Source organism: Martes martes, assembly GCF_963455335.1.
Source record: "Martes martes genome assembly, chromosome: 4".
Classification (NCBI taxonomy): domain Eukaryota; kingdom Metazoa; phylum Chordata; class Mammalia; order Carnivora; family Mustelidae; genus Martes; species Martes martes.
The window spans coordinates 107,181,508-107,207,627 of NC_137891.1; the positions used below are offsets into that span (position 1 = coordinate 107,181,508).

A 26,120-nucleotide genomic window follows, 5' to 3' on the forward strand; every position below is an offset into this window, starting at 1 on the left:
GTAGTAGTATTGTAGTGGTAGTAGTAGTATTGTAGTAGTAGTAGTATTGTAGTAGTAGTAGTAGTAGTAGTAGCGTTCTTTTTCTCTTCTGAAGCATGATTTATTTGGGAATGGGTGGGAAAGGGCAGAATTGGTATCAGTAGTATAATGCTCTAAAAAACTAGTTACATCACCTTGTCCAAGAGCAAGGGCAAGTTCATGACAGTTGAACTAACGTCATTCACCTCAGACGATGGCAGAAAAAAACGGTCAACTTCTTGATTCTGCTTGTGGCTAGTTCCTGCAGTAACTGAGTATCCGATGATATGCAAGCCTCTAGGTAAGCAAAGAAGAGTAGGGCAGCTTCTACCATGAGGTTACTGGAGGTATATTTAGGACATTAAGAAGTAATCAATTACAACGTTATACTCAATGGTAATATAAATAATATTTAACATATACTAATCTTCGAGTTAAATAGGAGGGCACAGAAATTAGAAGATGGTAAACCACAACAATAACAGACAACATTTATTGGGCATTTGCTTGAGTGTCATGCACTGCATGCATTCACAACCTGTTGAAGTACTTAGTGTTTTTACCTCTGCTTTACAACTGCATATGTTAAAAATTTGCTGCAAGTCCACACAGTTGCTAACTAGAAGACTGGAACATGAACCTGGGTGATCTGATGTAACTACCATTGTTTCCTAATCCCAATAACTAATCCTAAGAGATTATCCTGCCACTTTTGTGACAGATATGTTCTGGGAACACATACTCTATATACTTAACCAAATCTGAGACACTGTAATATCAGGGACTAGCCATAAGATATTAATCAGGGAAGTAGTCATATTTGCATTTTAGAATGTTGACTTTGACAGTGTGTGGAGGGTAAATAGGGCTAAGAGGCTGAAGAGAAAAATGACAATGGTGTAATAATCTAGGCAAGAGATAATCAGAATTTTTTTTTTTTTTTAAAGAAAGGTGGGATCATTTCTTGGCCTTTTGACTGAGATCGAGTGTAGAAAGGTGCGTCTTTGTTTTCGTTTTTAAAGATTATCTGAAAAGGAGAGAGAGAGAGAGAGAGAGAGTGTGTGTGTGTGTGTGTGTGTGTGTGTGTGTGTGTGTGTTTAAGCACAGAGCAGAGGGAGGGGCGGGTGGAGGAGAGAGAGAATCTCAAGCAGATTCCCTGATGAGTTCAGAGCGGGTGGCAGGGGCTCAAACCCTGGACCCTGATATCATGACCTGAGCCAAATCTTGAGTTGAAAGCTTAACCAACTGAGCCAGCCAGGTGTCCCAATAGATAATAAGAATTTGAAGAAAGGCAGTAGCAGTGGGGATGGAATAGTAAAGCTCTACTCCTATTTGACATCTTAGATCCTATTGTAGAAACTTAACCTTCTCAGGATCTTTGGTCTTCATTTCTAACTTTGCTATGAAATCCTGCCTCTGATCCATTCATCTCATTCTAACTACTTCCAGTTGTAGGAGGAAGTGAACAAGATGGTAAGATAATGGAGAAACTAGCCAGGCAAGAGTAAATAATAGTAAGCATTTATATAATGCTTTCATATACATTATCTGTATTAATGTTCACTAGAAGCTGTGAAGTCGATGTTACTGTATCCATTTGGCCAATAAGACTCTGAGGCCTAGGGCACCTGGGTGGCTCAGTGGGTTAAAGCCTCTGCCTTCAGCTCCAGTCATGATCCCAGGGTCCTGGGATTGAGCCCCACATCGGGCTCTCTGCTCAGCAGGGAGCCTGCTTCCCCCTCTCTCTGCCTGCCTCTCTGCCTACTTGTGATCTCTGTCAAATAAATAAAATCTTAAAAAAAAAAAAAAAGAAGAAGAAGAATCTGAGGCCTAGGGAATCGAAAGACATGCCAAGGTGACATAACAAGTGGTATAGTTGGGTTAGATCCTGGGTCTTCACAATTATCTACAAAGAAAAGACACTTAAGCTGACAACAAATTCCTCAAGAGAACAATGGAAGTAGAAAAGATAATGGATTGGGAGGCTTCTGGCTCAGTGGGTAGGATATGGGACTCTGCTCTCAGGGTCATGAGTTCAAGCCCCATATTGGGCATAGAACTTATATTTTAAAAAAAGACAATAGATTCATATCTTCAGAATGCTGACAGAAAAGTAACCATCAACATAGAATTGAGTCATCAGCAAAATTATCTTTCAAGAATGAGAATGAGATGAAGAAAATAGTTTCCAGATACATGGAAACTGAGTTTAAGATTCTTAGTAGAGCATGTACTTCAGAAAAGAAAAATTATATTAGGGACACCTGGGTAGCTTAGTTTGGTAAGCCTCTGCCTTCTGCTGAGGTCATGATTCCAGTGTCCTGGGATCAAGCCCTGCATCATCGGGCTCCCCACTCAGTGGGAAAACTGCTTCTCACTCTCCCTCTCCCTGCTGCTCTCTCTGCTGCTCTCCCTGCTTGTGCACGCTCTCTTGATCTGTCAAATTTAAAAACAAAACAAAACAAAAAAAACCTTTAAAAAAGATAAATTAGGGCGGCTGGGTGGCTCAGTCGTTAAGTGTCTGCCTTCGGCTGGGGTCATCCTCCCAGGTTCTGGGATCCAGCCCCCCATCGGGCTCCCTGCTCAGCAGGAAGCCTGCTTCTCCCTCTCCCACTCCCCCTACTTGTGTTCCCTCTCTTGCTGTGTCTCGCTCTGTCAAATGAATAAATAAAATCTTTAAAAAAAAAAAGAAAAAAGGAAAAATTGACTCAGAGGGAAAGCCTGATATGTAAGAAGAAAAACAAAAAAATAAATTATAAACATATCAATTTATCTAAAAAAACATTACATAAAATAACACGAGACAGCAAAAGTGTGTAAGTCAAGAGGTGGATGACTAAAGTTAAAGAATTCTAAGATCTTCTTTGGGCATAGAGTTAAAACATAAATTGATTAAAGACTTTAAGGTAAGTATGCAAACAGGGTGTCTGGGTGGCTCAATTGGTTAACCATTTGCCTTTGGCTCAGGTCATGATGATCTCAGTCCTGGGACTGGCTCCCTGCCTGGTGGAAAGTCTGTCTTTCTCCTTCTGTTCCTTCCTCTACCTCGTGTCCTCCCATGCTCTCTCTCTCATAAAATATATATATATATTTTTTTTTTAAAAAGGGTAAGTATCAAGTTAAAATTCAAGGGTAATCAATAAAGTATCATTGTGTATAACTTCTAAATGAGCTGAAAGGAAGAATGAACTAAGTGGAAAACACACTTCCGTTTCTATTTATTTATTTATTTATTTATTTGCTTTAGATTTTTTTATTTGTTTGATAGAGATCACAAGTAGACAGAGAGGCAGGCAGAGAGAGAGAGAGGGAAGCAAGCTCCCCACCGAGCAGAGAGCGGGACGCGGGGCTCGATCCCAGGAACCTGGGATCATGACCCGAGCCGAAGGCAGAGGCTTTAACCCACTGAGCCACCCAGGTGCCCCCACACTTCGTTTTTAAAAAAAGAAAAATTGGATCAGCATAAAAAAGCAGGATATAAAGAAAGCACTAAAGCAAGAAGGTAGAAATGTGTTCACGTATACAACTAATAAAAGTAAAACTTAAAGTAATTTTCTGGTTGAAAGCCAGAGATTGGTTCTTTTATTTATTTTTTTTTTATTTTTTTTTTTAAAGATTTATTTATTTATTTATTTGACAGAGGTCACAAGTAGGCAGAGAGGCAGGCAGAGAGAGAGGAGGAAGCAGGCTCCCCGCTGAGCAGAGAGCCCAATGTGGGGCTCGATCCCAGGACCCCGAGATCATGACCTGAGCCGAAGGCAGAGGCTTTAACCCACTGAGCCACCCAGGCGCCCCGAGATTGGTTCTTTTAAAAAATAATCCATTTGGGGCACCTGGGTGGCTCAGTGGGTCTGCCTTTGGCATAGGTCATGATCTCCAGGTCCTGGGAGGGGGTCTGCCTCTCCCTCTACCCCTCTCCAACCCTCACTCATGTGCTTGCTCTCTCTCTCTCTCAAATAAATAAATAAAATATTTTAAAAAGAAATTCCAAGGGCTCCTGGGTGGCTCAGTCAGTTAGGCAATGATTGCCTTCTGCTCAGGTCATGATCCCAGGGTCCTGGGATAGAGCCCCACCTCAGGCTCCTTGCCCAGCGGGGATCCTGCTTCTTTCTCTGCCTGCTGCTCCCTCTGCTTGTACTCTCTCTCTCTGACAAATAAATAAATAAATAAAACCTTTTTTAAAAAATCCATTTATAAGATATGCACTTAAAATATTAAGGATCATGAGAAGTTGAAAATAAAAAAGATGGAAAGATGTACCAGATAAATACCAACTTTTAAAAGAAAGATGAGATAGCTATATTAATGATAAATTAGATTTAATACATAAAGCATTATCATTGACAACAAAAAAAGGTAGCTACAAAATAAAAGGTTGAATTCACCAGGAAAATACAACTCTTCAAAACTTTGTAAGCCCTAGATCAAGCAGGTGAAAATTTAGGAAAGATGAGGATGATTTGAACAAAACAACAAATAAGTGTGATTTAATGGCAATGATATATACATGTATATTTCCATATATATATTCTTCAGTCAATTATTATAGATCATGTATTTTCTTAAAGAACTCATAAAACATTTATAAAAATGACTAAGTCAAAAAGCAAATCTAAACAATGTCCAAAAAACTTGACATTTTCTAACCAAAATGTAATTTTGTTAGAAATTCATTCCAAAGAGGTCAAGCAAAACAACAAGCAAAGAACAAGTATGTTTAAAAATTTACAAACACTTGTAAATAAATCAGGGGTGAATGAAGAGATGATAATAAAAAAATGTTAAAATACTTAAAGGTGACCCAAAATCTAAAGAATGCAATGAAACTAGTACTTCAAAAGAATTTTTTCATTAGATATTACTATTATTAAAGAATAAAGGCTGAAAATTGACTTAAGTCAGAAAAATAATTAAAAAAATAAGTCAGTAGAAAGGAGCTAATAAAGACAAAGGCAGAAATTAATAAATTACAAAATAAATTAGTTGCTTAAGCTGATAAAATTGACAAACTTCTTAAAAGACTGATCAAGAAAAGCAAGTACAAATGCAAAATATCTGAAAAGAAAAGAGAACACATAATTACAGATACAACAGATCTTTTTTTTTTAAAGATTGTATTTATTTATTTGACAGAGAGAGAGCGCGTGCACAAGTGCGGTGGGGGGGTGTGGCGGAGCAGCAGGTAGAGGGAGAGGGAGAAGCAGGCTTCCTGCTGACCGGGGAGCCCCACGTGGGACTCAACCCCAGGACCCTGGGATCATGACCTGAGCTGAAGGCACACGCTTAACAATGAGCCACCCAGACTTCCCAGACCTTTTTTTTTTTTTTTTTTTTAAGCGGGAGAATACTCTGAACAACTTTTACCCATTAATTTGAAACTTAAATGATATAGACAAATTCTTTGAAAAATGTAACTTACTAAAACTGGCTCAAGAAATAAACCCATTTTCTTCAACAAGCAAATTGTGTGGGGAAAACAAATGGTGGTAGTTTTTTGGATCTTTATTGAAACAAACTGTAAAAATATAAAGAATATATAATATAAATGAGACCATTGAGAACTTTTATGATCAAAAAAAAAAAAAAAAAAAGAAGGAACAGTGCACCTGGATGGCTCAGTCTGTTAAGGTCTGCCTTCAGTTCAGGTCATGATCCCAGGGTCCTAAGGTCCCAGGATCTAGGATCAAGCCCCATGTTGAGCTCAGCAGAGAGTCTGCTTTTCCCTCTCTCTGTGCCCCTCCCCCCCGCTTGGTGCACTTTCTCAAAAATAAATAAAATCTTGAAAAAAAAGAACAGAAGGAGAAGTAATATAGAGACCTACTTATACTATAACTGTTTAAGAAATTTAACTGAACTCAAGGAGAGAGAGTGAAATAGGAAAGGCAGTCAGAGTGTTCTACTGACAAGATATCCCAAATTTTCTGGGAACAGATGATATTCATATATAGAGAACAGACCATGAATTCATATAAGCTCTTCCAGGTAATATGAAAAAGAAGCAAGACACTCCAGTTCTTTTTACAAGTATGACTTTGTTTTTGTTTTGTTTCTTTTAAAAATATTTTATTTGGGCGCCTGGGTGGCTCAGTGGGTTAAGCCTCTGCCTTCGGCTCAGGTCATGATCTCAGCGTCCTGGGATCGAGCCCAGCATCGGGCTCTCTGCTCAGCGGGGAGCCTGCTTCCTCCTCCCTCTCTGCCTGCCTCTCTGCCTACTTGTGATTTCTCTCTCTGTGTGTCAAATAAATAAATAAAAATTAAAAAAAATAAAAATAAAAATATTTTATTTATTTATTTTATTTAGTGACTCAGCACTTACAAATAACCCCCAGTGCTCATCATAAACAAGTGCCCTCCTTAATACCCATCATCCATTTAGCCCATTCCCCACTTACTTTCCTCCATCAACCCTCAGTTTGTTCTCTATCATTAAGAGTCTCTTACGGTTTGCTTCACTCCCTTTCTCTCCCTCTCTTTTTTTTCCTTCCAATATGTTCATGTGTTTTTGTTTTTTAAATTCCACATATGAGTGAAATCATGCAGTATTTTTTTTCTGAATTATTTCGCTTAGCATGATACACTCTAGCTGCATGTCATTGTAAATGGCAAGATTTCAGTCTCTTTGATAGCTGAGTAATATTCCATTGTATATATATACCAATATATAGAAGATTTATCCATTCATCAGTTGATGGACATTTGGGCTCTTTCCATAGTTTGGCTCTTGTTGATAATGCTGCTGTAAACATTGGGGTGCATGTGCCCCAAGACTTGTTTGACTTTGATACCAAAACCAAACAAAGATGACATGGGAAAGAAAAATTATAGGCCAATTTTATTTATAAATTTAGGGGTACCTGGGTGGCTCAGTTGGTTAAGTGTCTGCCTTTGGCTCAGGTCATGATCTCAGGGTCCTGAGATTGAGTCCCATGTCGGGCTCCCTGCTCAGTGGAGGGTCTGTTTCTCCCACACTCCTGCTCATGTTCTCTCTTTCTCATGCTCTCTCTGTCTCTCAGATAAACAAATAAAATCTTTAAAAGTTAATTAATTAATTGATTTAAATGTACCAGTATCAATGAAAATATTAAATAAATCAACAATGTTTATAAAATACTATATATTATGACCAAGTTAGGATTGAAGATTAGTTTAACATTAGAAAAATGTTATGCTAATGTATCAAAAACTTAAGATTTTATCAATAAATGAAGAAAAAACATTTGAAAAAAAATCAAGATCTATTTAAAATAATTCATGGTTAGGGGCACCTGGGTGGCTCAGTGGGTTAAAGCCTCTGCCTTCAGCTCAGGTCATGATCCCAGGGTCCTGGGATGGAGCCCCGTATGGAGCCCCCTATCGGGCCCTCTGCTCAGTGGGGAGCCTGCTTCCTTCTCTCTCTCTCTGCTTCTCTGCCTACTTGTGATCTCCGTCTGTCAAATAAATAAATAAAATCTTTAAAAAAAATAATTCATGGTTAAACAAGGTCAAAACTAGAAATAAATGTAAACTCCCTTAACCCGATTAAGAGCATCTGGAAAATCTTACAGTAAATTTCATTCTTCTTAATAGTAAGTAATAGTAAAACATTAGACATCTTCCTTTTAAAATTAGTAACAAGATAAGAATGCCCACATCTTGGCTTCATTTCAACAGATGATGGAAGTCTAGCAAGATTTACAAGAAAAAGATAATGGACTATATTATTGAAAACATGGTTTCAATGAAATTCCAATCAAATGCCCCTAGGGACTTTTTTAAGGAGATAGATTTGCAGATTCTCAAATTTATATGAAAGAACAAAAAGGCAGGAATAACTTTAAAAAGAATGAGGATGAAGGCACCTGTCATCTCAAAATCCTGAATTTCTAAGTAATTAAGATAATGTGAGATTGGCGTAGTGACAGACAAATAGTGCCCAGAAGTGGATTTCTAAACTGATGAGATGGCAGATCTTTGGAAAAAGAGAAACTCCTCAGTTTATGAAGCTGGAACAATGGGTTAACCATAAGGAAAAACCAAATTGGATTTCTGTCTCACAGCATACATAAAAACTATTTCAAGATGTTTTAAAGACTTAACTATCTTACACTATGTACAAAAATTAACTCAAAATGGATCAAAGCCTTAAATCTGCTAAAACTGTATAACTCTTTTTTTTTTTTTTTTTTTTTTTTTAGTATTTTATTTATTTCGAAGGCAGAGGCTTAACCCACTGAGCCACCCAGGTGCCCTAGAACTCTTTTTTTTTTAAGTTTTATTTTTATTTATGTAATCTCTACAACCAACGTCGGACTCAAATTCATGACCCTGAGATCAAGAGTTGCATGATCTAACTGAGCCAACCAGGCACCCCTACAACTATAAAACTCTTAAAACATGGATATAAATCTTCATTGACCTTGGATTAGTTAATGGTTTCTGAGATAAGACACCCAAAGCCCCAACAATTAAAAAAATAATTAAATTGAACTTTAATTTAATTAATTTAATCAACTTTTGTGCTTCAGAGATACCATCAAGAAAGTGAAAAGACAAACTGCAGAATGGGAGAAAATATTTGTAAGTCATATATCTGTGAAGAGTGTAGTATCTAGAATATATAAAGAATGCTTACAACTAAAAAATAAAAAGATAACCCAATTTAAAATGCATATTGGATTTGAATACACATTTCTTCAAAGAAGAGATACAAACAGCTAATAAGCACATGAAAAGATGCTTAACATCATTTGTCATTGGGAAATGCAAATGAAAACCCCAATGAAATAACAGTTCACATCCTGCTAGTATGACATTAAAATAAAAGACCAGTAATAACAAGTGTTGGTGAGGGCATCAAACCAAAACCTTTCTACACTGCTAATGGGGAAGTAAAATCGTGCAGTCACTTTAGAAAACAGTCTGACAGTTCCTCATAAATTTAAGCATAGGGTTATCATCCTATCTAGCAATTTCAGTCTTAGCTATATACCCAAGAAAAATTAAAACCTATGTCCACACAAAAACTTGTACAAGAATGTTCATAGCATCATTATTCACAGTAGTTCCAAAACAGAAAAAACCCAAATGTCTATCAACTGATGAGTGTATAAACAAAAATGTAATATATCCATACAATGAAATATTATTGAGCCATTAAAAGGAATAAAATACTGATACATGTGTAATATAGATGAACCTCAAGAACATTATGCTAAATTAAAGAAACCACTCATAAAAGAACACATATTGTATGATTACATTTATATGAAATGAAATGACTGAATAAGGAAATTTGTGGAGACAGGAAATAGATTAGCAGTTTTCAGGGGCTTGGGGTGGGGGTGGGTAGAATTCCAGAATGGGAAGTTACTGTTAATGGGTATGAGGTTTCATATGGTGGTGATGAAAATGTTCTGAAATTAGATCGTGGTAATGATTACACAAGTTTATGAATATACTAAAAATCATTAAATTATACACTTTAAAGAGGCGAGTTTCACAGTATGTGAATGATATTTCAATTTTAAAATTACAAAATCAACAATGACTTAAATGTGAAGGAAATGTATAGCAGATTGCCTTCAGAACTTTGGATAAGGAAATATTTCTTTTTTTTCTTTTAAAGATTTTATTTATTTGTTCATTTGAAAGAGTGGGTGGGGTTGTAGCAGAGGAAGGACAAGTAGACTTCATGCTGAGTGCAAAGCCTGACATGGGGCTCAATCCCAGGACCCTGAGATTATGACCTGAGCTCAAATCAAGAGTTGGAAGTTTAACTGACTGAGCCACCAAGATACTCCAATTGGGAAGTATTTCTTAAGACAGAAAAAGCACTAACCATACTGAAAAAACAAAACAAAACAAAACAAAACAGATACATTCAACCATGTTAAAAGGAAGAACTCTGTACACCAAAGACTCTTATAAAAGAGCAAAGACAAGGAAGAAGATACCAAAAACACAAATAAATGAAAAAGCATTACAATCTAAAATATATAAAGAACTCCCACACAAATCATCAAGAGAAAGACATACACGCAATAGTGGGAAGAAAGCTAAAAACATGAGCAGGCAATTTAAGAATGATTGATAAATATATGAAAATGTGTTGACCTTATTAACAATCAGGAAATTCAAATTAAGAACATGATACCATTTTACAACTACTATGTTGGGAAAAATATTAACTTGGTTTTAGTGAGATAATATCAAATCAGAAACAATGGGTAATCTCTTAATAGCTGCCGTGTATTTTGCATGATCGTGTTGGGAAACAATATAGCACTATCTTGGGTAAAGTTAAAGGTAGGTATAATCTTGGGGTGCCTTGGTGGTTCAGTTGGTCAAGCGGCCCACTCTTTGGTTTGGCTCAGGTCATGATCTCAGGGTCGTGAGATCCAGCCCTGTGTTGGGGTAGGTGCTGAACATGGAGCTTGCTTAAGATTTCCTCTCCCCTGGAGCTTGCTTAAGATTTCCTCTCCCCTCTCCCCGCTCGTGCTCTCTCTCAAAAAAATTAAAAAAAAAAAAAAAGGGTATGTATAATCCAAGTCTCCACAACTCTATTTTTCTGTTTGTTTGTCTGTTTTAGTAATCTCTCCCTTCAAGGTGGGGCTTGAACTCACAACCCTGAGATCAAGAGCTCCACCACCTGAGCCTGCCATGTGCCCCTCCACAATTCTATTTTTAAGCATATATCCTTGTCTTACTAATCAAAGTGTAATTGGCTAACCAATAGTGACTATATCACCTAGAGCTTGGTAGGAATGCAGAATTTCGGGCCTCATCCAGATCTATGAATGGGAATCTGCATTTTGACAAGATCCCCAGATGATATGAATGTTCATTAAATCTGAGAAGCACTGCCCTAAAGAAACTCTTGCACATGTACCAGGAGAAAAGAATGTATGTAGCAGCAGTAGTGGTAATAGTTGTAATAGCAATAGAAAAGAACTGGAAACAGCACAAATGTTCACTGCACAGACAATGGATAAATAAATTGTGTACAGTCATAAAAGCTAGTTGCAGGAAGATACAATTTGATGACATTTTTATAAAACTCAAAAATAAGCAAAGGTAAGCAAGATATTGTTGGAGATTCATATATATCATGTGGAAACAAAGGTATGCTGAACACACATTCAGGATAATTTACCTCCAGTGAGAGGAAGGGTTAAGAGGACGAGGAGACAGTTTGACCTTCACCAGAATAGGAAAGCTTTTATTTCTTAAATTGGGTTATGGGCTCCAGGTTTTTGTTACTATGTATGACTTACCTATATGTTTCATTATTCTTTGTAAATATACGATGTAACACAAATTTTAACAGCTTCATTGAGCTATATACCATAAAATTCACTTGTTTTAAGTATACAATTCAATGATTTTTAGTACATTTTATAGTTCTGCAACCATCACCACAGTCTGGTAATAGGAAATTTCCATTACCATAAAAAGCTTTTTCCCATTCCCAGTCATTTGCCATTTCCCACTCCTATTCTCAGGCCCACGCCACCACTAATCTGCTCTGTCTCTGTAGATTGTTTTCTTTGGACATTTCATATGAATAGAATCATGCAATGTATGACCTTTCAGATCTGGCTTCCTTTACTTCCCATAATATTCTTGAGGTTCATCCATGTCACAGATATACAAGTGTTTCAGTCATTTTTAAGGATAAATAATATTTTATTATGTGAATATACCACATTTTGTTCATCTGTTCACCTGTTGAAAAGTATTTGGAGTGTTTCTAGTTTGGGGCTATTAAAAATAATACTTTGCCATTATTCTTGTACTGGTCTTTCTGTGGACATATGTTTTCCTTTTTCTTGGGTAGATACTGAGCAGTGGAACTGATGGGTCATAATCAGTCTTATTAATTAGGAAAAGGAAAAAATGGTTCTTTGCTTCTTTTGAACTCAAGCCAATGGATTAACTAGTAAGTAGGTGGCATAACAGTTGATGGTGAAAGATAAAGACACACAAAATACTGAATGTAGACTCAATCCATTGAGGTCAAAAGAGGGTAAAAGAAAAGAACAACCAAATATTTTCTTGGAAGAAGGTAGAATTAAAGGGAAAGTTAAGGGGTGCCTGGGTGGCTCAGTCGTTAAGTGTCTGCCTTCGGCTCAGGCCATGAAAACACAACAGACAAAAATTATGGGCTGCAGCTTAAAGCTGTGCCATGAGAGAAATTTATGACCCCAAATGTTTGATTAGAAGAGGAGATGTTGGGGCACCTGGGTGGCTCAGTTGTTAAGCGTCTGCCTTTGACTCGGGTTATGATCCTAGGGTCCTGGGATCAAGCCCTACATTGGGCTCCCTACTCTACGGGAAGCCTGCTTCTCCCTCTCCCACTCCCCCTGCTTGTATTCCCTCTCTCACTGTGTCTCTGTCAAATAAATAAATAAAATCCTTAAAAAAAAAATAAAGGGAAGTTAAGAGGAAGAAGGTGGTATATGGGCCCTGGGAAGAAAATAATTCACTTCAAAGTCACAGCTATTACATCTTCTTTTTATTTATTTATTTATTTATAAAAGATTTTTTATTTCTTTATTTAACAAAGAGCGAGATCACAAGTTGGCAGAGAGGCAGGCAGAGAGAGGGGGGGAAACAGGCTTCCCGCTGAGCAGAGAGCCCGATATGGGGCTCCATCCCAGGACCCTGAGATCATGACCTGAGCCGAAGGCAGAGGCTTTAACCCACTGAGCCACCCAGGTGCCCCCCCAACATCTTCTTTCTAAAACACACACACACAATTGGGAATATCAAATAAATAGTGCTTATAAAATGTTTTGTTAATTGGAAAGTTAAAAAAATTAAAGTTCTTTCGACTTTTCAGATATTGTTCTAAAAGTAATGATTTGAATGTATTGCTTACAATAGTTTGTATGTGAAATATATCGAAAGCAAAAAAAAAAACTGTGAGTTTGGGTAATATTAGCAAATTTGTGAAATAACTGAGAATTTGTTTCAGTCACTAACCTTCAATATTGAGGATTTAAAATGTCTTTGTTTGCATATTTTGGTCTTTAATTCTTTAGACATCAGTACAGATTTTAGTTCCCATCTAGAGGGCAAAAACCATGCAAATGTCATCCTGGAAGTTTCTAGTAATTGTTGTCCTAGTTGCTCTGAGAAAGATTGACTATTAAAACTCTGATCTCTTATTTTCCCCCCAATTGACTTGACCGAATTTGACATTCTCCAAAAGCCAAGTAAATCAAGGTTATATATGTCTGTGATATATATTGTATATGCTGGGCAGCTGCATCTGACAACATTCTCTAAGAAGAAAAGATAATGTTGGTATCTTTATTTTAGACGTTAGGGTAACCTTTATCTTCTGTAGAAAAAAAAATTGAAAAGGCAATTTTGGTCACCAAGAACCCTCAATGGGAGTAAAGAATACCAGTCACTGGGTAGGATTCCAGCATAGACTTGTGACTCGACTAGTGGTACAGAGCCTTGCTACAAATTTTGGAAATGTCCCATTTTCTGTAATCAAGGCGGATACGATACAAGCTGAAAGGGGTTATTTTCCTACTCATCAGGTCTTCACCATAACTCTCTCCAAGTAATAGTCCTTCCTTTTTGTTCCCTTAACAGTCTCCATTTTTACTACACGTATGAAAAAGATGACCGTTGGTGGACACAGCCATGGCCTGCCCAACTTTGTCCCTGAAACTCTCGCTGAGCTGCCTCCACTCCGCTCTTCCCCCCCAGCGTGCTTTCTTACCTCGGCGCGGGACTCTCCGCCCCTTAGCGTTTCCCTCAGGCCCCGCCCCGCCCGCTGGTTGGCTGTGGGGTGGGAGGCTCGTTCCTGCCCTCGCCATTGGCCGCTCAGGGGGAGGTGCGTTTCCCGGCTCCCCATAGGTCGGCCCTGCGAGACAACTCTTAACCACCACGGAGCATTTGTCATTTCCGGGTAAGATGGCTGCAGTACGTGTGCTGAGGACCTGGAGCCAGAATGCTGGGCGGCGGGTAAGCGGTTTGGGGCTGATTTGGGGTCGGGAAGGAATGATTTGTCGCCAGTGTTCCCTGGGAGGTGTGTTACTTTGTCGTCCGAGAGCCAGGCGGACGGGGCACGTGTGATGGAGAAGTGGAAGGATGTATGCTACACGAAGGGCAGAGAAGGTGGCGAGCGGACCGGTCCGGAGACCCACTCCCTCCTTACCTGGCCGCGTTTCTGTCGCAACTCCGTCTCTTTCCAGCTTTACCTACACCCAGTGCCATCTGGCCTTTCACCCGTTAGCCTATCATTGGGCACCATCTAGGTGCTGGGCGCTGTGATAGGCGCTGGGGTTATGGAAATATATATGCATTCAGCATTTATTGAGCACCCACTGTGTGCTAAACACTGACCACACGACCCGCCTCGGAGAACTTACAGTTTAGAGGAACTTGGAGATCTTACAATCTGGAGGAAGAGACCCGTAAAGCAAAGCGTTAACAGCACGGGTCCTTGCCTCCGAGGAGCAGGGAGACTCAGGCTTCATTCTGCGGACCTGTGTTCCTCTCCTGTGTCTGTGCCACATATCTTTACAACTTTTTATCACCATAGCTGCGACCTACCTCCATCTCCCCTGAAGTTTTTCCCTTTGAACAACCCTTTAGCACCAGTCACCTGACATCCCAGTGATCATAGTGTCTCGTCCTGTTTGCATAGCGTTTTTCCTTCTGGGATCCCTCTTCCCTAAAGTCTTACAGTGGTCGATCCCTGAGCTTAGAAAATCTGTCAAGAGCCTGCTGTGTACTAGGTCCTGTGCTAGGCACTCGGGAAGCAAATGTGAATGAGAGAACCCTGCCATCTCAGATTAATTACAACCTTGGGGTGGAAGGCAAGGGAGAAAAAGTTACAAAGAATTAGGACAGCTAGAGAAGTGCTATAATGGGACATTATAGAGTTACAGGAACACATAGGAGGGGTATTGGGGGGTCAGAGAGGAGTTCTCAAGGGATACTGTGTAACTTGAGATTTGCACCGTGGTAGGTATTGGCCTCTCTTCAAAGTTCTCCTTGCTGGGCTTCTGTGACACCACTTCCCACTATTCTTCTTCCTAGATGGTTGGCCACTCCATCCCAATCTCCTGTTTTCCTGCCTGACTTTTAAATGTGTATTGGTGTTTATAAGGGCTATGACTTTGGCACTCTGCACTTCCCAAACTATTTCAGCCACTTCTTTCAATTTAGTTGCTGTCTGTATGCTGATAATTCCTAAAGTTCCAGTCTTCGAGCCAGCTCTACTCCAGACCCATATATATCCTGCTGTCCTGGAGATCTCCAGTTGCATACATAGTAGGTATTTTTCAGCTGCAAGTAATAAAAACCCAGCCAATAAATAGGAAATTAACTAACTATGCATCCCATAGCTAGATGGCAGCTGGCATTGGTTAAGTGGCTCATACTTATCAATGTTGTCATTTCAACAATTCATGCGGCCTTTCCCTTATGGTTACAAGAGGGCCACTACAACTTTATATTCGAGGGAGGAAGGGCGAGGGGGTGGTACCAGCCACACTTTGGCCAGGACTATGTTACATGGCCACCGCTAGCCCAGGGGGTCTTGAAGGAGTTAGCATTTAGCCATCTCACAGCATCTACCCTAATGCCTCAGAGGTACATTGGATTCTAGTTTCCAGAGTTAAACCCTTAGACCTGTTTCTCTTTTGATTCTAGCGTATACAACTCCAGAATTTAGTCATTATTCTCCACCTTGCCCCCAACTGCAGCTTTCCTGGTCCTTCCTAATTGGACTTTCTGCCTCCATTCCGTGCCTCTCCAACCCATTCTCCATAGTGTAACCAGGGTGATCTTACAAAGTAAGATACACATTTGAGAATGTCATTTCCTTGCTTAAAACTGCCTCAAGCAAAATGTCCAAAATCTAAAGGACTATGAGGCAATTTATGATCTGGACCTTTCCAAATCTCTCAGGCTTCATTTCTTGCTGAAAACTACCCACCCCAACCCCCACTCTGACACTTGCCTCACCCTTGCCCCACACTGAACTGCATTGGAAATACAGTGAGCTTCAGTTAATTAAACACACTACCTCTCTCGACTCTCTCACTGACTCTCTCAGACTCCAGACCTTTGCACATGTATTTCCTCTGCTTTAAAGACTCTTGCTTTCTTTCCCTATGTCCTCATCTGCAATAACACCTCATCTCCTGGATTACTCCTACTCAGCCCTTAGGTCTTACTTCAAGTTTGCTTTCTTGAAGTAGATTGGTTTCCTCCTTTGTGTTTGTTTTTAATACTCTGTGCTTCCCATTATAACACTATGTCATCATCAACTCTTTAACTGTCTTCCTTTGAAGGTATGGACTGTACATTCCATGAGAGAAGGAATTCATCCATTTTGTTCTCTAATCCCAAGTGCCTAGCACAGAGTAGATACTCAATAAACGTTTGTTGAACAACTCAGTAAAAAGTCTATTTTTTCCATCTGTTGTAAAGTATAAACAACAGGAGGTCTTAATACGTGTAGTAGGTCATTAACAAGGTCTTACTACGTTGTGTTTTATTCTCCCTTATTGCACTGAGCATTTGACTCTTGATGAACTTACCATTGAATTAACATTGAACTTTTCTATTTTGTCTGTCTTCTTGTAATGAAGTGTAAGCAACTTGAATTTAGGGACTATATTCTGTAGCTTATTCAGCTTTGAATTCCCAAGCCCAGCACAATTCCTGTCTTTAGGAATGCTCAACAATTGCCTGTTTAATTATTATTTATTTCCTTATTTGAATCTACTAAAACTTGGTTTCATTTCCTATTTTTTGCATTCCTGTTTCTAGAAAAAATGTCTTTTTAGCTCGACAAATTATTTTTCTCCTTCTCCCTTCTGTTGCTTTTTTTTTTTTTTTAAGATTTTATTTTTTTATTTATTTGACAGACCAAGCTCACAAGTAGTCAGAGAGGCAGGCAGAGAGAGTGGGGGAGGCAGGCTCCCTGCTGGGCAGAGAGACCGATGGGATGCGGGGCTCAATCCCAGGACCCAGGGATCATGACCCGAGCCAAAGGCAGAGGCTTCAACCCACTGAGCCACCCAGGCGCCCCTTCTGTTGCTTTTTAATCTTTCCATTCAGCAACTTCACTAATTAGTCTAGCCTTCTCTTAGTCCAATTAGTCACTGGCACATAATGCCTGTTGTACTTATATTGCTTTCTCCTTTTCCACTGTAAATCACTTCAGGAGCCTGGTAGTTCATGCCTCAAATACTGTAATAGTTTCTTAACTTTTTCCTCTCTTACTTGGCTTTACCTGTTATAATCTAATCAATAAACTGCAACTATATTAATTTCTTAGTCCTTTTTCTTCAATAATCTATAGTGTAGAAGTTTGAACTCCTTATCCTGACCGTTATATTCAACAATAATTCGGTCCTCATTGAGCCACTTCCAGCACTCCCCCCCCCCTTTTTTTTTTTAATTTCATTTGACAGAGCAGAGAGCATAAGCAGGAGGGGCAGCAGAGGGGGAGGGAGAAACAGACTCCCCATTGAGCAGGGAGCCTGTGGGGCTCTATCCCAAGACCCTGAGATCATGACCTGAACAGAAGGCAAGTGCTTAGTGACTGAGCCACCCAGGCACCCTGCAACACTTCCTTTTATAAATTTGATCAAACCAAATCAAGCATCTCAGTGCCTGAGGAGACAAGTTCCGGCAGCAGTTCTTTGTTTATTCTGTTCCTTCTGCTTTAAAAGTGCATTGCTGCTCTTTAATAATTAATACTCACTATGCAAGGCCCACCACAACTCTTCCCCCAGAAGCCTTCCCAGATCAAGCCAACCTTAAAAAAACAAACTAAAACACAGAAAAACTCTCTGCTTAAGTTCCTCTAACACCTACTGCCTATACTGATTACCAAAAACTAGAGCATACATGTCCCTGCATGAATGTGTGTGTGTGTGTTTATTTGTTTCTGCTAGGTTATAAATTCAAACCCGGGATTATTTCTCCTACATATAACAATGTGATGTGAAAGAAAGAGCCTCAGCTTCAGAGTCAAATTTTCTTGGTTTCAGAGCTGAATTTTGCTATTTGTTTGCTTTGTGCCCTTAGACAAAGCATTTAACCTCTTTGATCATTAGTTTCTGATGTGTTAAAGAGGGCTAATGTGCCCATTATTTCAGAAGGTAATTGTGAGATTAAAAAGAAGATGATGCATTTAAAGACCTTTAAAGTATCCAGCACATAGTAGACATTCAATAAATGTTTGCTAGTTCCTGCCTCCCTTGCCTGATTAGTCGTTCTTCAATAAAAGTTGCCATTGTTTAAGGTAGAACTTCCTAGTAGTTTAATTTTCTCTCAAGGTTTTTAAAAAAACTATTTCTTTATATCAAGGTGAATCCATATTCTTCAAAACTTCCATTTATTGCCCTAATTTAAAATTTATGAATGTCTGATGAAGTGGAGGTTGATTTACACCTTTGATTCTGTTGTTTACTAAGAGCCAAGATTGTGGAAGTTGAAGGAGAAAGAAAGGACACAGAAAATGGGGGTTTGGGAAAGAGAATTCTTTCACTATATCTGCTAAGTTTTAAGCTATCAAGTTTCTTTAGGTTTTATGTTTCCCAAATGTTAATGTTAATGTTAATAAAAATAAAATATATATTGTAAAGATTAGTTGCTTTACGATTATCTCTTAAGGTAAAACTAAGATGCATGGTTTAAGATTATTTGTGTTTTAGGAAAGAGATCTTTAGTTTTTCTTTGCTTTCAGAAATCAGTAACAGCTTAGAAATTAAGGTGAAATATCACATAATAATTTAAATGTATTATTCGTATTGGTAAACCAAATACTTGTTTTTATATTATTTGCTGTCAGAAAAAGAACAAAATTCTTGTTTATAAATACATATTATAATGTGGCTATAGTACATAACATAATATGTATTATAAATAACTTTTAAATTTTAAGGGCTAATCACCACCAAAGGATAAAGTACATGATAATAAAGTAATTTTTTAATTAAAAGTAACTCCTACATTAATAAAAAAATTGCAAATATATACCAGTCTTCTCAAATACAGTAATGGGTTTCAAAATTTCTGTACATTATGTTTAAAAGTATGATATAGTTAACCTGCTGTTAATAACATTGAAATGTTAGCTTTCAAAATAAAATAGTCTACCTTTCAGACACATAGGTTTTAATATATCAAGTTGAATAGATTAAGGTCAACTTATTTCTCTTATATATTGTCTTGCATTATACTGAGATGTTATACAAAATGGTCACATCTAAAGAGCCATCTGTAAATTATAGTAAGAAAACCTTTCCCTACAGCACTACACGTTTTCAGTGTCTTTAGATGCTAACAGTCAGTTTTGAATTCTTTAGTAGTTTTATTTTGGGAAGTCTTTAGTGACGCGACTGTACCTACAAACTCATGTGTTTGTACAAAATATATCGTTAAAATTTCTTCACTTTCACAAGAAATATTAAGCAAGGATCATAAGCATATAAACAAATGTGACTCTAGGGATGTAGCTTTACTAAGTAAAAGAACAAAATAATGTTCCTGGGTGACAGGGTTTAAGTTCCTTTGATTTCTTGAACAGAAATACTTGAGAAATAACCAGTCTTAATAAACTTTATTTTCACTGATTCCAGGTTTGGGTCAGTTCAGATATTGGCCGGATAATTTCATACTGTTTGTATTGTGATAATGACTGTTCTACTTTTAGAACAGACTTGAAATTCAGTATGTACTTACAGAGATAAGCCATCAAGAACATTCACAAAAGCTTTTACTTTTTTGTTTTCTCATCTTTAGATTTGTGTTCGCTACTTTCAGACATGTGTGAATGTTCATGTTTTGAAGCCAAAATATGTGTGTTTCTTGGGTTATCCTTCATTCAAGTATAGTCATCCACATCAGTTGCTGAAAACAACTGCTGGTAAGTATGATCTCAAAATAGACTGTATACAATAATGTTTTATATCATACTCAGAACTTTTTAAAAAGGTAATTAAAAACTTATCAAAGTAAAAAGAGTTAACCTTTTCATTCTAGCCCACCCCTCCTCGCTTTCCCTGAATCTATCCTTTTCTTACTTTCTTTTTTGTGTGCCCTGCCCCCATCCCTTTCATATCTTTACATAAATGCATGTGTCTTCATAATGTTGGGAATGGGTTTCTTGGGCCATCTGCTGTGTATCATCTGGCTCATCCAAGTGCAATAGTCAGGCAAATTGTTGACTTAGTAGATTATATCCTTATACTGTCATTGTATTACTGGTTGGATGAAGCACTTACCTCGGTCTGTTGTGTTAAGATTGTGTGATGAAACTATCACCAAGTGTTCCTAAATAGAAAGTTTCCTGACATTTACCATTTAATTACCTTTCTCGCATCTTTTTCTACCCTCAATAAAGAACTTGAGGCTTAAGTATTAGATTTGGCAAGGGCACTAAGATTTTTTTTTTTCCTGATTTTCTATTTAGATCTCTGATAAAGAACCCTAGACTTTTGTTACATCATTAAGCTTTTGGCAGATACTTGTTGGCATAGTCTGTGCTAGCAATGAAAAATAGGGGGATTCCAGGCCGATCCAACCCCTGAGATCAGTCTTTGCATGCCTTTTTATAGGTCATTTTCCATAATACCCTAAGATATATAAATCCTACCTTTGCCTTTTTTAAAAAAGATTTTTATTTTTAAAAGTTGATCTTTTCTCTTTACTTCTTAGAGAAAATAGAGGCCATTCAAGCAGAAACTCCCAACTTCTTGCTCTAGTCTCTAAACACTTACCTTGAGCTTTGGGTTCTTGTTCTATCAATTACTAGCTGTGTAACTTTAAGCAAGTTACTTAATTCCTTTCTGTTTCATCATCTGTAAAATGGAAGTAATCACTGTGCCTAACTCATTGTGTCATTGTGAGAATAAATTCATTTAACACAAATACTTATTTATCACCTGCTGCCTGCCAAGGCACTGTTCTAGGTGCTTGGGATACATTCTTTCTATATTCCCTAACTCGGTGAATACTTAAGCTAGAAACCTGGAGCCTTCCTGGTTCCTGTTTCACATCAAATTGATTAATGAGATCTATTAATTTGACATCCTACATGATTCTTAAATCTGTCTTCTCTTTTTCAGACAGTTTGAAAATATATAAATATATTAAATTCTATACTTCAGTTTTGTACATGTAGTAGCCTCCTAACTGCTTTCTCTGTCATCCCTTCCCCAACCCCATCCACCACATTCCTGCCAGGGAGATTTCTTTCTAAAATTTATAGATTTAAAGTTACAGATCTGAAATAGCAGATGGTATTCCCTGTTGGTTAATTGTTGCTGAATAACAACCCTGCCCATGACTTTAGGCTTAAAGCAACAATTATTTATTATTTCTCAGGATTCTGGGAGTTACCCAGATGGTTCCTGTGCTGGTTTCACCTGAGCTCACTAATATGAGGATCCTCGGCTAGAGGATTATCTGGGCTGGAAGGTCCAAGATGGTCCCACGTACATGTCTGACAGTTGGTCCTGGTTTTTGGGTGGGGTGTCTCATTTCTCCTCTCCATGGTCTTTCATCTTCCAGTAGACTAGATCAGTTTCCTTACTCCAGGATCTCAAGGCAGTATTCCAAGAGGGAGAAGGTAGAAGAAGCTGTGAGGTCCTGAATTTATACAGTTTCACTTCTGCTGTATTGTGTTGTCCAAGCAAATGATAAGCCAGCGTAGATTTAAGTAGTGGTAAATTAGACTCTACATCTTATGGGACCAACTGCAAAAAATGTATGACCATATTTACTTACCACTGGCTCGTGATCACCTTCAGGGCAAATTTCCAACAGCTCACCATGGCACAGCAAAGAAAGCCTTTTTCAATCTTGACTGATTTTTCTTTTGGCTACATGTACTATCTTCAGCCACAGAATTGTGTGTTATTCCCTAACCATGCTCTGTGCTATATTTCTATATTCTTCTTGCACATGCTATCCCTTGAATAATACTGTTTTGTATAGAGGTTCCATAATATATTTGTCATTTTTCAGTGACTTCGGTTGGAATTATAGATCTTCATTTTAACTCTATGATAACTATTCTTGAGTACAAATCTTTGTGTACCTCTCTTAATTTTTTCCTCAGGGGGAAAATGTCTTAAAAGCAGAATTGCTTATTGAGTCAAAGATGCGGACTTTTTTTTTTTTAAGGCTTTTGATATTTAACACCAAACTACTTTTTCAGAAAGGTTCCAGTTTGTACTTTGAGCAGCAGGCCATAAGAGGACCGAACTTACCAGAGAGGAAATAAGAGGTGCCTAATACCTCCATATCAAAAATGCACTTGTATTTCTTAACCATAAACTTATCTCCTCATATTTATTAAAGAAAATCTTAGGACTTGAATCAGCTTGTTGTGTGTTTTGTAAGCAATTTTGATGAATAGCAGTCTGAAGATAGAGGAGAACTCTTGAGTCAGTTCAGAGCCACTTGTTATCCTGCAAAAGTGAGAGAATCCATACCTACTTCCTGTTGATCAGAAATACTTTCTCTAGGGAATAATTGCCATAAAGTATCACTTGGCATCTAATTGTTGTAAGAGTGGAGTAGAAATTCAAAAAGGGATAAACAATGGAAAGGAAGGAGAGAGACTAAGATTTAATAAGTTGGCAGAACATGGTTTGGACAGATGAAAATTTTCCAAGTTTTCTATATATAGACCCATCCGATTTTTAACCACTAAGAATGAGTAGAGTTACATGAAGTCAAAAGAGATCTAAGAGCAGGACAGTAAGGTTATTATAGTTTAATAGCAGAAAACAAGGAGATCCAGCTAGCTGGGCCTTCTATACCTTTGTAAGAGCGCATTCTTTTTCTTGAAAGTTGGAAAATGGAAGTGCTGAGGCCATTATCCATAGGTCTTTGACGCTGAATAATTTATTTAAATCTTTGATGATTATGAATGATGTTTATGCTTTCAAAAATTATTAAATACTTTTTTATCTGTAAAATGCAATAGGTTCTGCCTCTCATTTAGTTGTGAAAGCATCTATAAGGAATATATTATGTATTTAATGAGACCATTTCTCATTTGTCTTTGAAGCTCTGCAGGGGCAGATTGTTCAGTTCAAGCTCTCAGACATCGGAGAAGGTATTAGAGAAGTAACTATTAAAGAATGGTAAGTTGGGGCACCTGACTGGCTCAGTCAGTAGAGTATGTGATCTTGATCTCAGGTTTGGAAGTTCGAGCCCCATGCTGGGTGTAGAGATTACCTAAAAATAAAATCTAAAAAAAAAAAAAGTAAGTTATTCTGAAAAAGATTGTATGTCAATGTAAAAATAAGTTGTTTAAAAATAAATATGAATTCTTTAAGTTGAGAACTTTTCTTTCTGTAACAATTCTTTTTTTTAAAAGCATTAAGGTAGTGCTCGCTTCGGCAGCACATATATTAAAAGCATTAAGGTAGTTTATGTTGCTAATATGTTGTTAACACAATTCATCATACATCATGACATTTTATTTGATGTAATTTCTTGAGGATTATTTTTTATTCTTTTAAAAAAAATATTTCACTTCTCACCCCTCTATGAAAAAGGGAAATTAGCCTGTAAAAAATGTTAACTTGATATGACCATGTGTTTGAATGGCACTTGTATATGAACTATTTATTTCCAGACTTTTTTAAAATCATGATATAGACTAAGCTCTCTTTACTGAAAACCACCTCAGTAAGAATGCCAGTACATTTTACTCACTGTTCTCTGACAGTTGGCCTGTATTTTTAGGATAGGTTAAAATATAATACTGAAGGATGTTAATCAAAAAATAATTTTTGCAAAGGTTCAGAGGTTTTCAAAAAAAGCCTTGAAACAGGCTCCTACTGCTTTAATCATCCTTCTACCTCTTTTCCATTTCCTTTTTGGGAAAAAAAAAAAAAACAAACCACCTCTGGGTAGTGAACTAATTTTTAAAAGTGTCTAGTAGTAGCAGTGAAGATGAATAAATGGGTGCTCTCTCACCATAGTTTTATACCATTGAAGATCCTTATAAGAATCTGATTCAGCCACCTGTATATTCTTTCTCTGTAGTTCTCACTATTATTACTTTGTAAGTTAGAAAACAGTAAGAATGTAATTGTGCCTTACCGTTATATCTCTAGTGGCATTGTGGAATTAAGGAAAGAGCAAGAGCAAGTCAGAAGAGCCTGACTCTGAAACTTACAAACCATCTTGCCTGGGATTCACTTGGTCTCTACTGAGCATTGATTGTTAATGTGTAAATTGGGGGAAACAGCACTTACTCTGCCATCTCACAAAGGTTTTTTGTTGTTGTTGTTGTTGTTTTTTAGCAGGCTCCCCATGAGCAGGGGAAGCCGGATATGGGACTCGATCCCAGGACCCTGGGATCATGACCTGAGCCGAAGGCAGTGGCTTAACCAACTGAGCCACCCAGGCGTCCTCACAAAGGTTTTGAAAGGATCAAATAACATAATATATAGAGAATGCCTTTTAAATCTGCCAAGTATTATGTACATTTTTGCTTCTTTCTATCTTAGAAAAATAACTTCTTTCTAAGACAAACACTAGTCTTTGTAGATTCTAGAATTTTTTTTTTAACATTTCTTAATTTCTACCTCTTATTAATTCTCTGGACACATGTTTTGATACAGGGTTTTAAGGTTCTATGAAAAGGAGATTATGTCATTCCTAATGAAAATTAATAGTTCATTAGATGAGAAACACACACTTGATTAAGGTTTTACAGAAGTTCTTTAAGAAATATTAAGAGCTTTCTTAAATTCTGTGTGCTTTTTCTCTAATTTAATATCTATAAATCTCAACTCAAGGGGAAATATATATATTGTAATGCAGTTGGGGGCACCTGGGTGGCTCAGTAAGTTGTGTCTGGCTCTTGATCTTGGCTCAGGCCTTGATCTCATGGTTGTGAGTTTGAGCCCCACATTGGGCTTTTTTTTTAAGTCTACTTAAAAAAAAGTGTATATATATATATATATATAATTACATATATACACACACACTCTATATACAACATCATGTATTTATGCATACACACTCTATATAATATTATGTGATATATGTAGTATGTATACTATATGGTATATACATAGATACACATACTATATATATACACACATATACACAGTGCATGTGTGTATATATATATACACACACACATTATATGTATATATAATGTAGATTGGTAAAATGTTCAAAAGTAGAATAGTGTGATATACAGCAAGAATAGAAATTTGAATGTGTAAGGAAGCATGATTTAACAGAAGGTGATGTTTTCATGTAAGTGGCAGTAAAACCTTATTTATTCTTAGAATTTGTAGCAGCAAATAAATGGGTAAAGAAGAAAAATACTTCAATTTCAAAAAGCCTTTGACAGATTTCCAAAACAAAAGTTTGGATTATATATTTGCTTTTGCTTTAAAGTCAGTTTTGTCTGATAGTAATACAGCTAACTCCAGCTTTCTTTTGGTTACTGTTTGCATGATTGTGTGTGTGTGTATGTGTGTGTGTGTGTGTGTGTGTGTTGTATGTATTTTGCATGTGTTGTGACCATATAATTGTGAGTTCATCTCTGGATTTTCTGTTTTGTTCTATTGATCAACATGTCTATTTTTGTGTCAGTACCATACTGTTTTGATTATTATGGCTTTGTAATATAACTTGAAGTCTGGAATTTTGATCCCTCCGGCTTTGCTTTTCTTTCTCAAGATTGCTTTGGCTATTTGAGGTCTTTTGTGATCCCATACAAATTTTAGGATTGTTTGTTCTACCTCTATGAAAAATGCTGTTGGTATTTTGATAGGGATTGCATTAAATGTGTAGATTGCTTTGAGTAAAAAAAAAGTAGACTTTTTTTTAAAGATTATTTTTTTATTTATTTGACAGAGAGAGATCATAAGTGGACAGAGAGGCAGGCAGAGAGAGGGGGGAAGAGAGCCCGATGCGGGGCTTGCTCCCAAGACCCTGAGATCATTACCTGAGCCGAAGGCAGAGGCTTAACCCACTGAGCGACCCAGGTGCCCCAGTAGTATAGACATTTTTAATCATACTTGTTTTTCCAATCCATGAGCTGGAATATCTTCGCATTTTTTGTATCATCTTCAGTTTCTTTCATCAGTGTTTTA

At 37.5% G+C, this 26,120-nt stretch overlaps 1 protein-coding gene across 2 annotated transcripts in view; it reads left to right on the forward strand.

Annotated features, from left to right (window-relative positions):
- The first annotated feature begins 13,919 nt into the window (after positions 1-13,919).
- The window catches only part of DBT (dihydrolipoamide branched chain transacylase E2), a 49,252-nt gene continuing 37,051 nt past the window's right edge, over positions 13,920-26,120 (forward strand). For both annotated transcript variants that reach the window (XM_080801149.1, XM_080801150.1), the window contains exons 1-3: positions 13,920-13,980; positions 19,786-19,909; positions 23,063-23,138. In XM_080801149.1, coding sequence (XP_080657275.1) covers positions 13,930-13,980; positions 19,786-19,909; positions 23,063-23,138 — 251 coding nt within the window. In that variant the 5' untranslated portion in view covers positions 13,920-13,929. The remainder of the gene's footprint in view (positions 13,981-19,785; positions 19,910-23,062; positions 23,139-26,120) is intronic.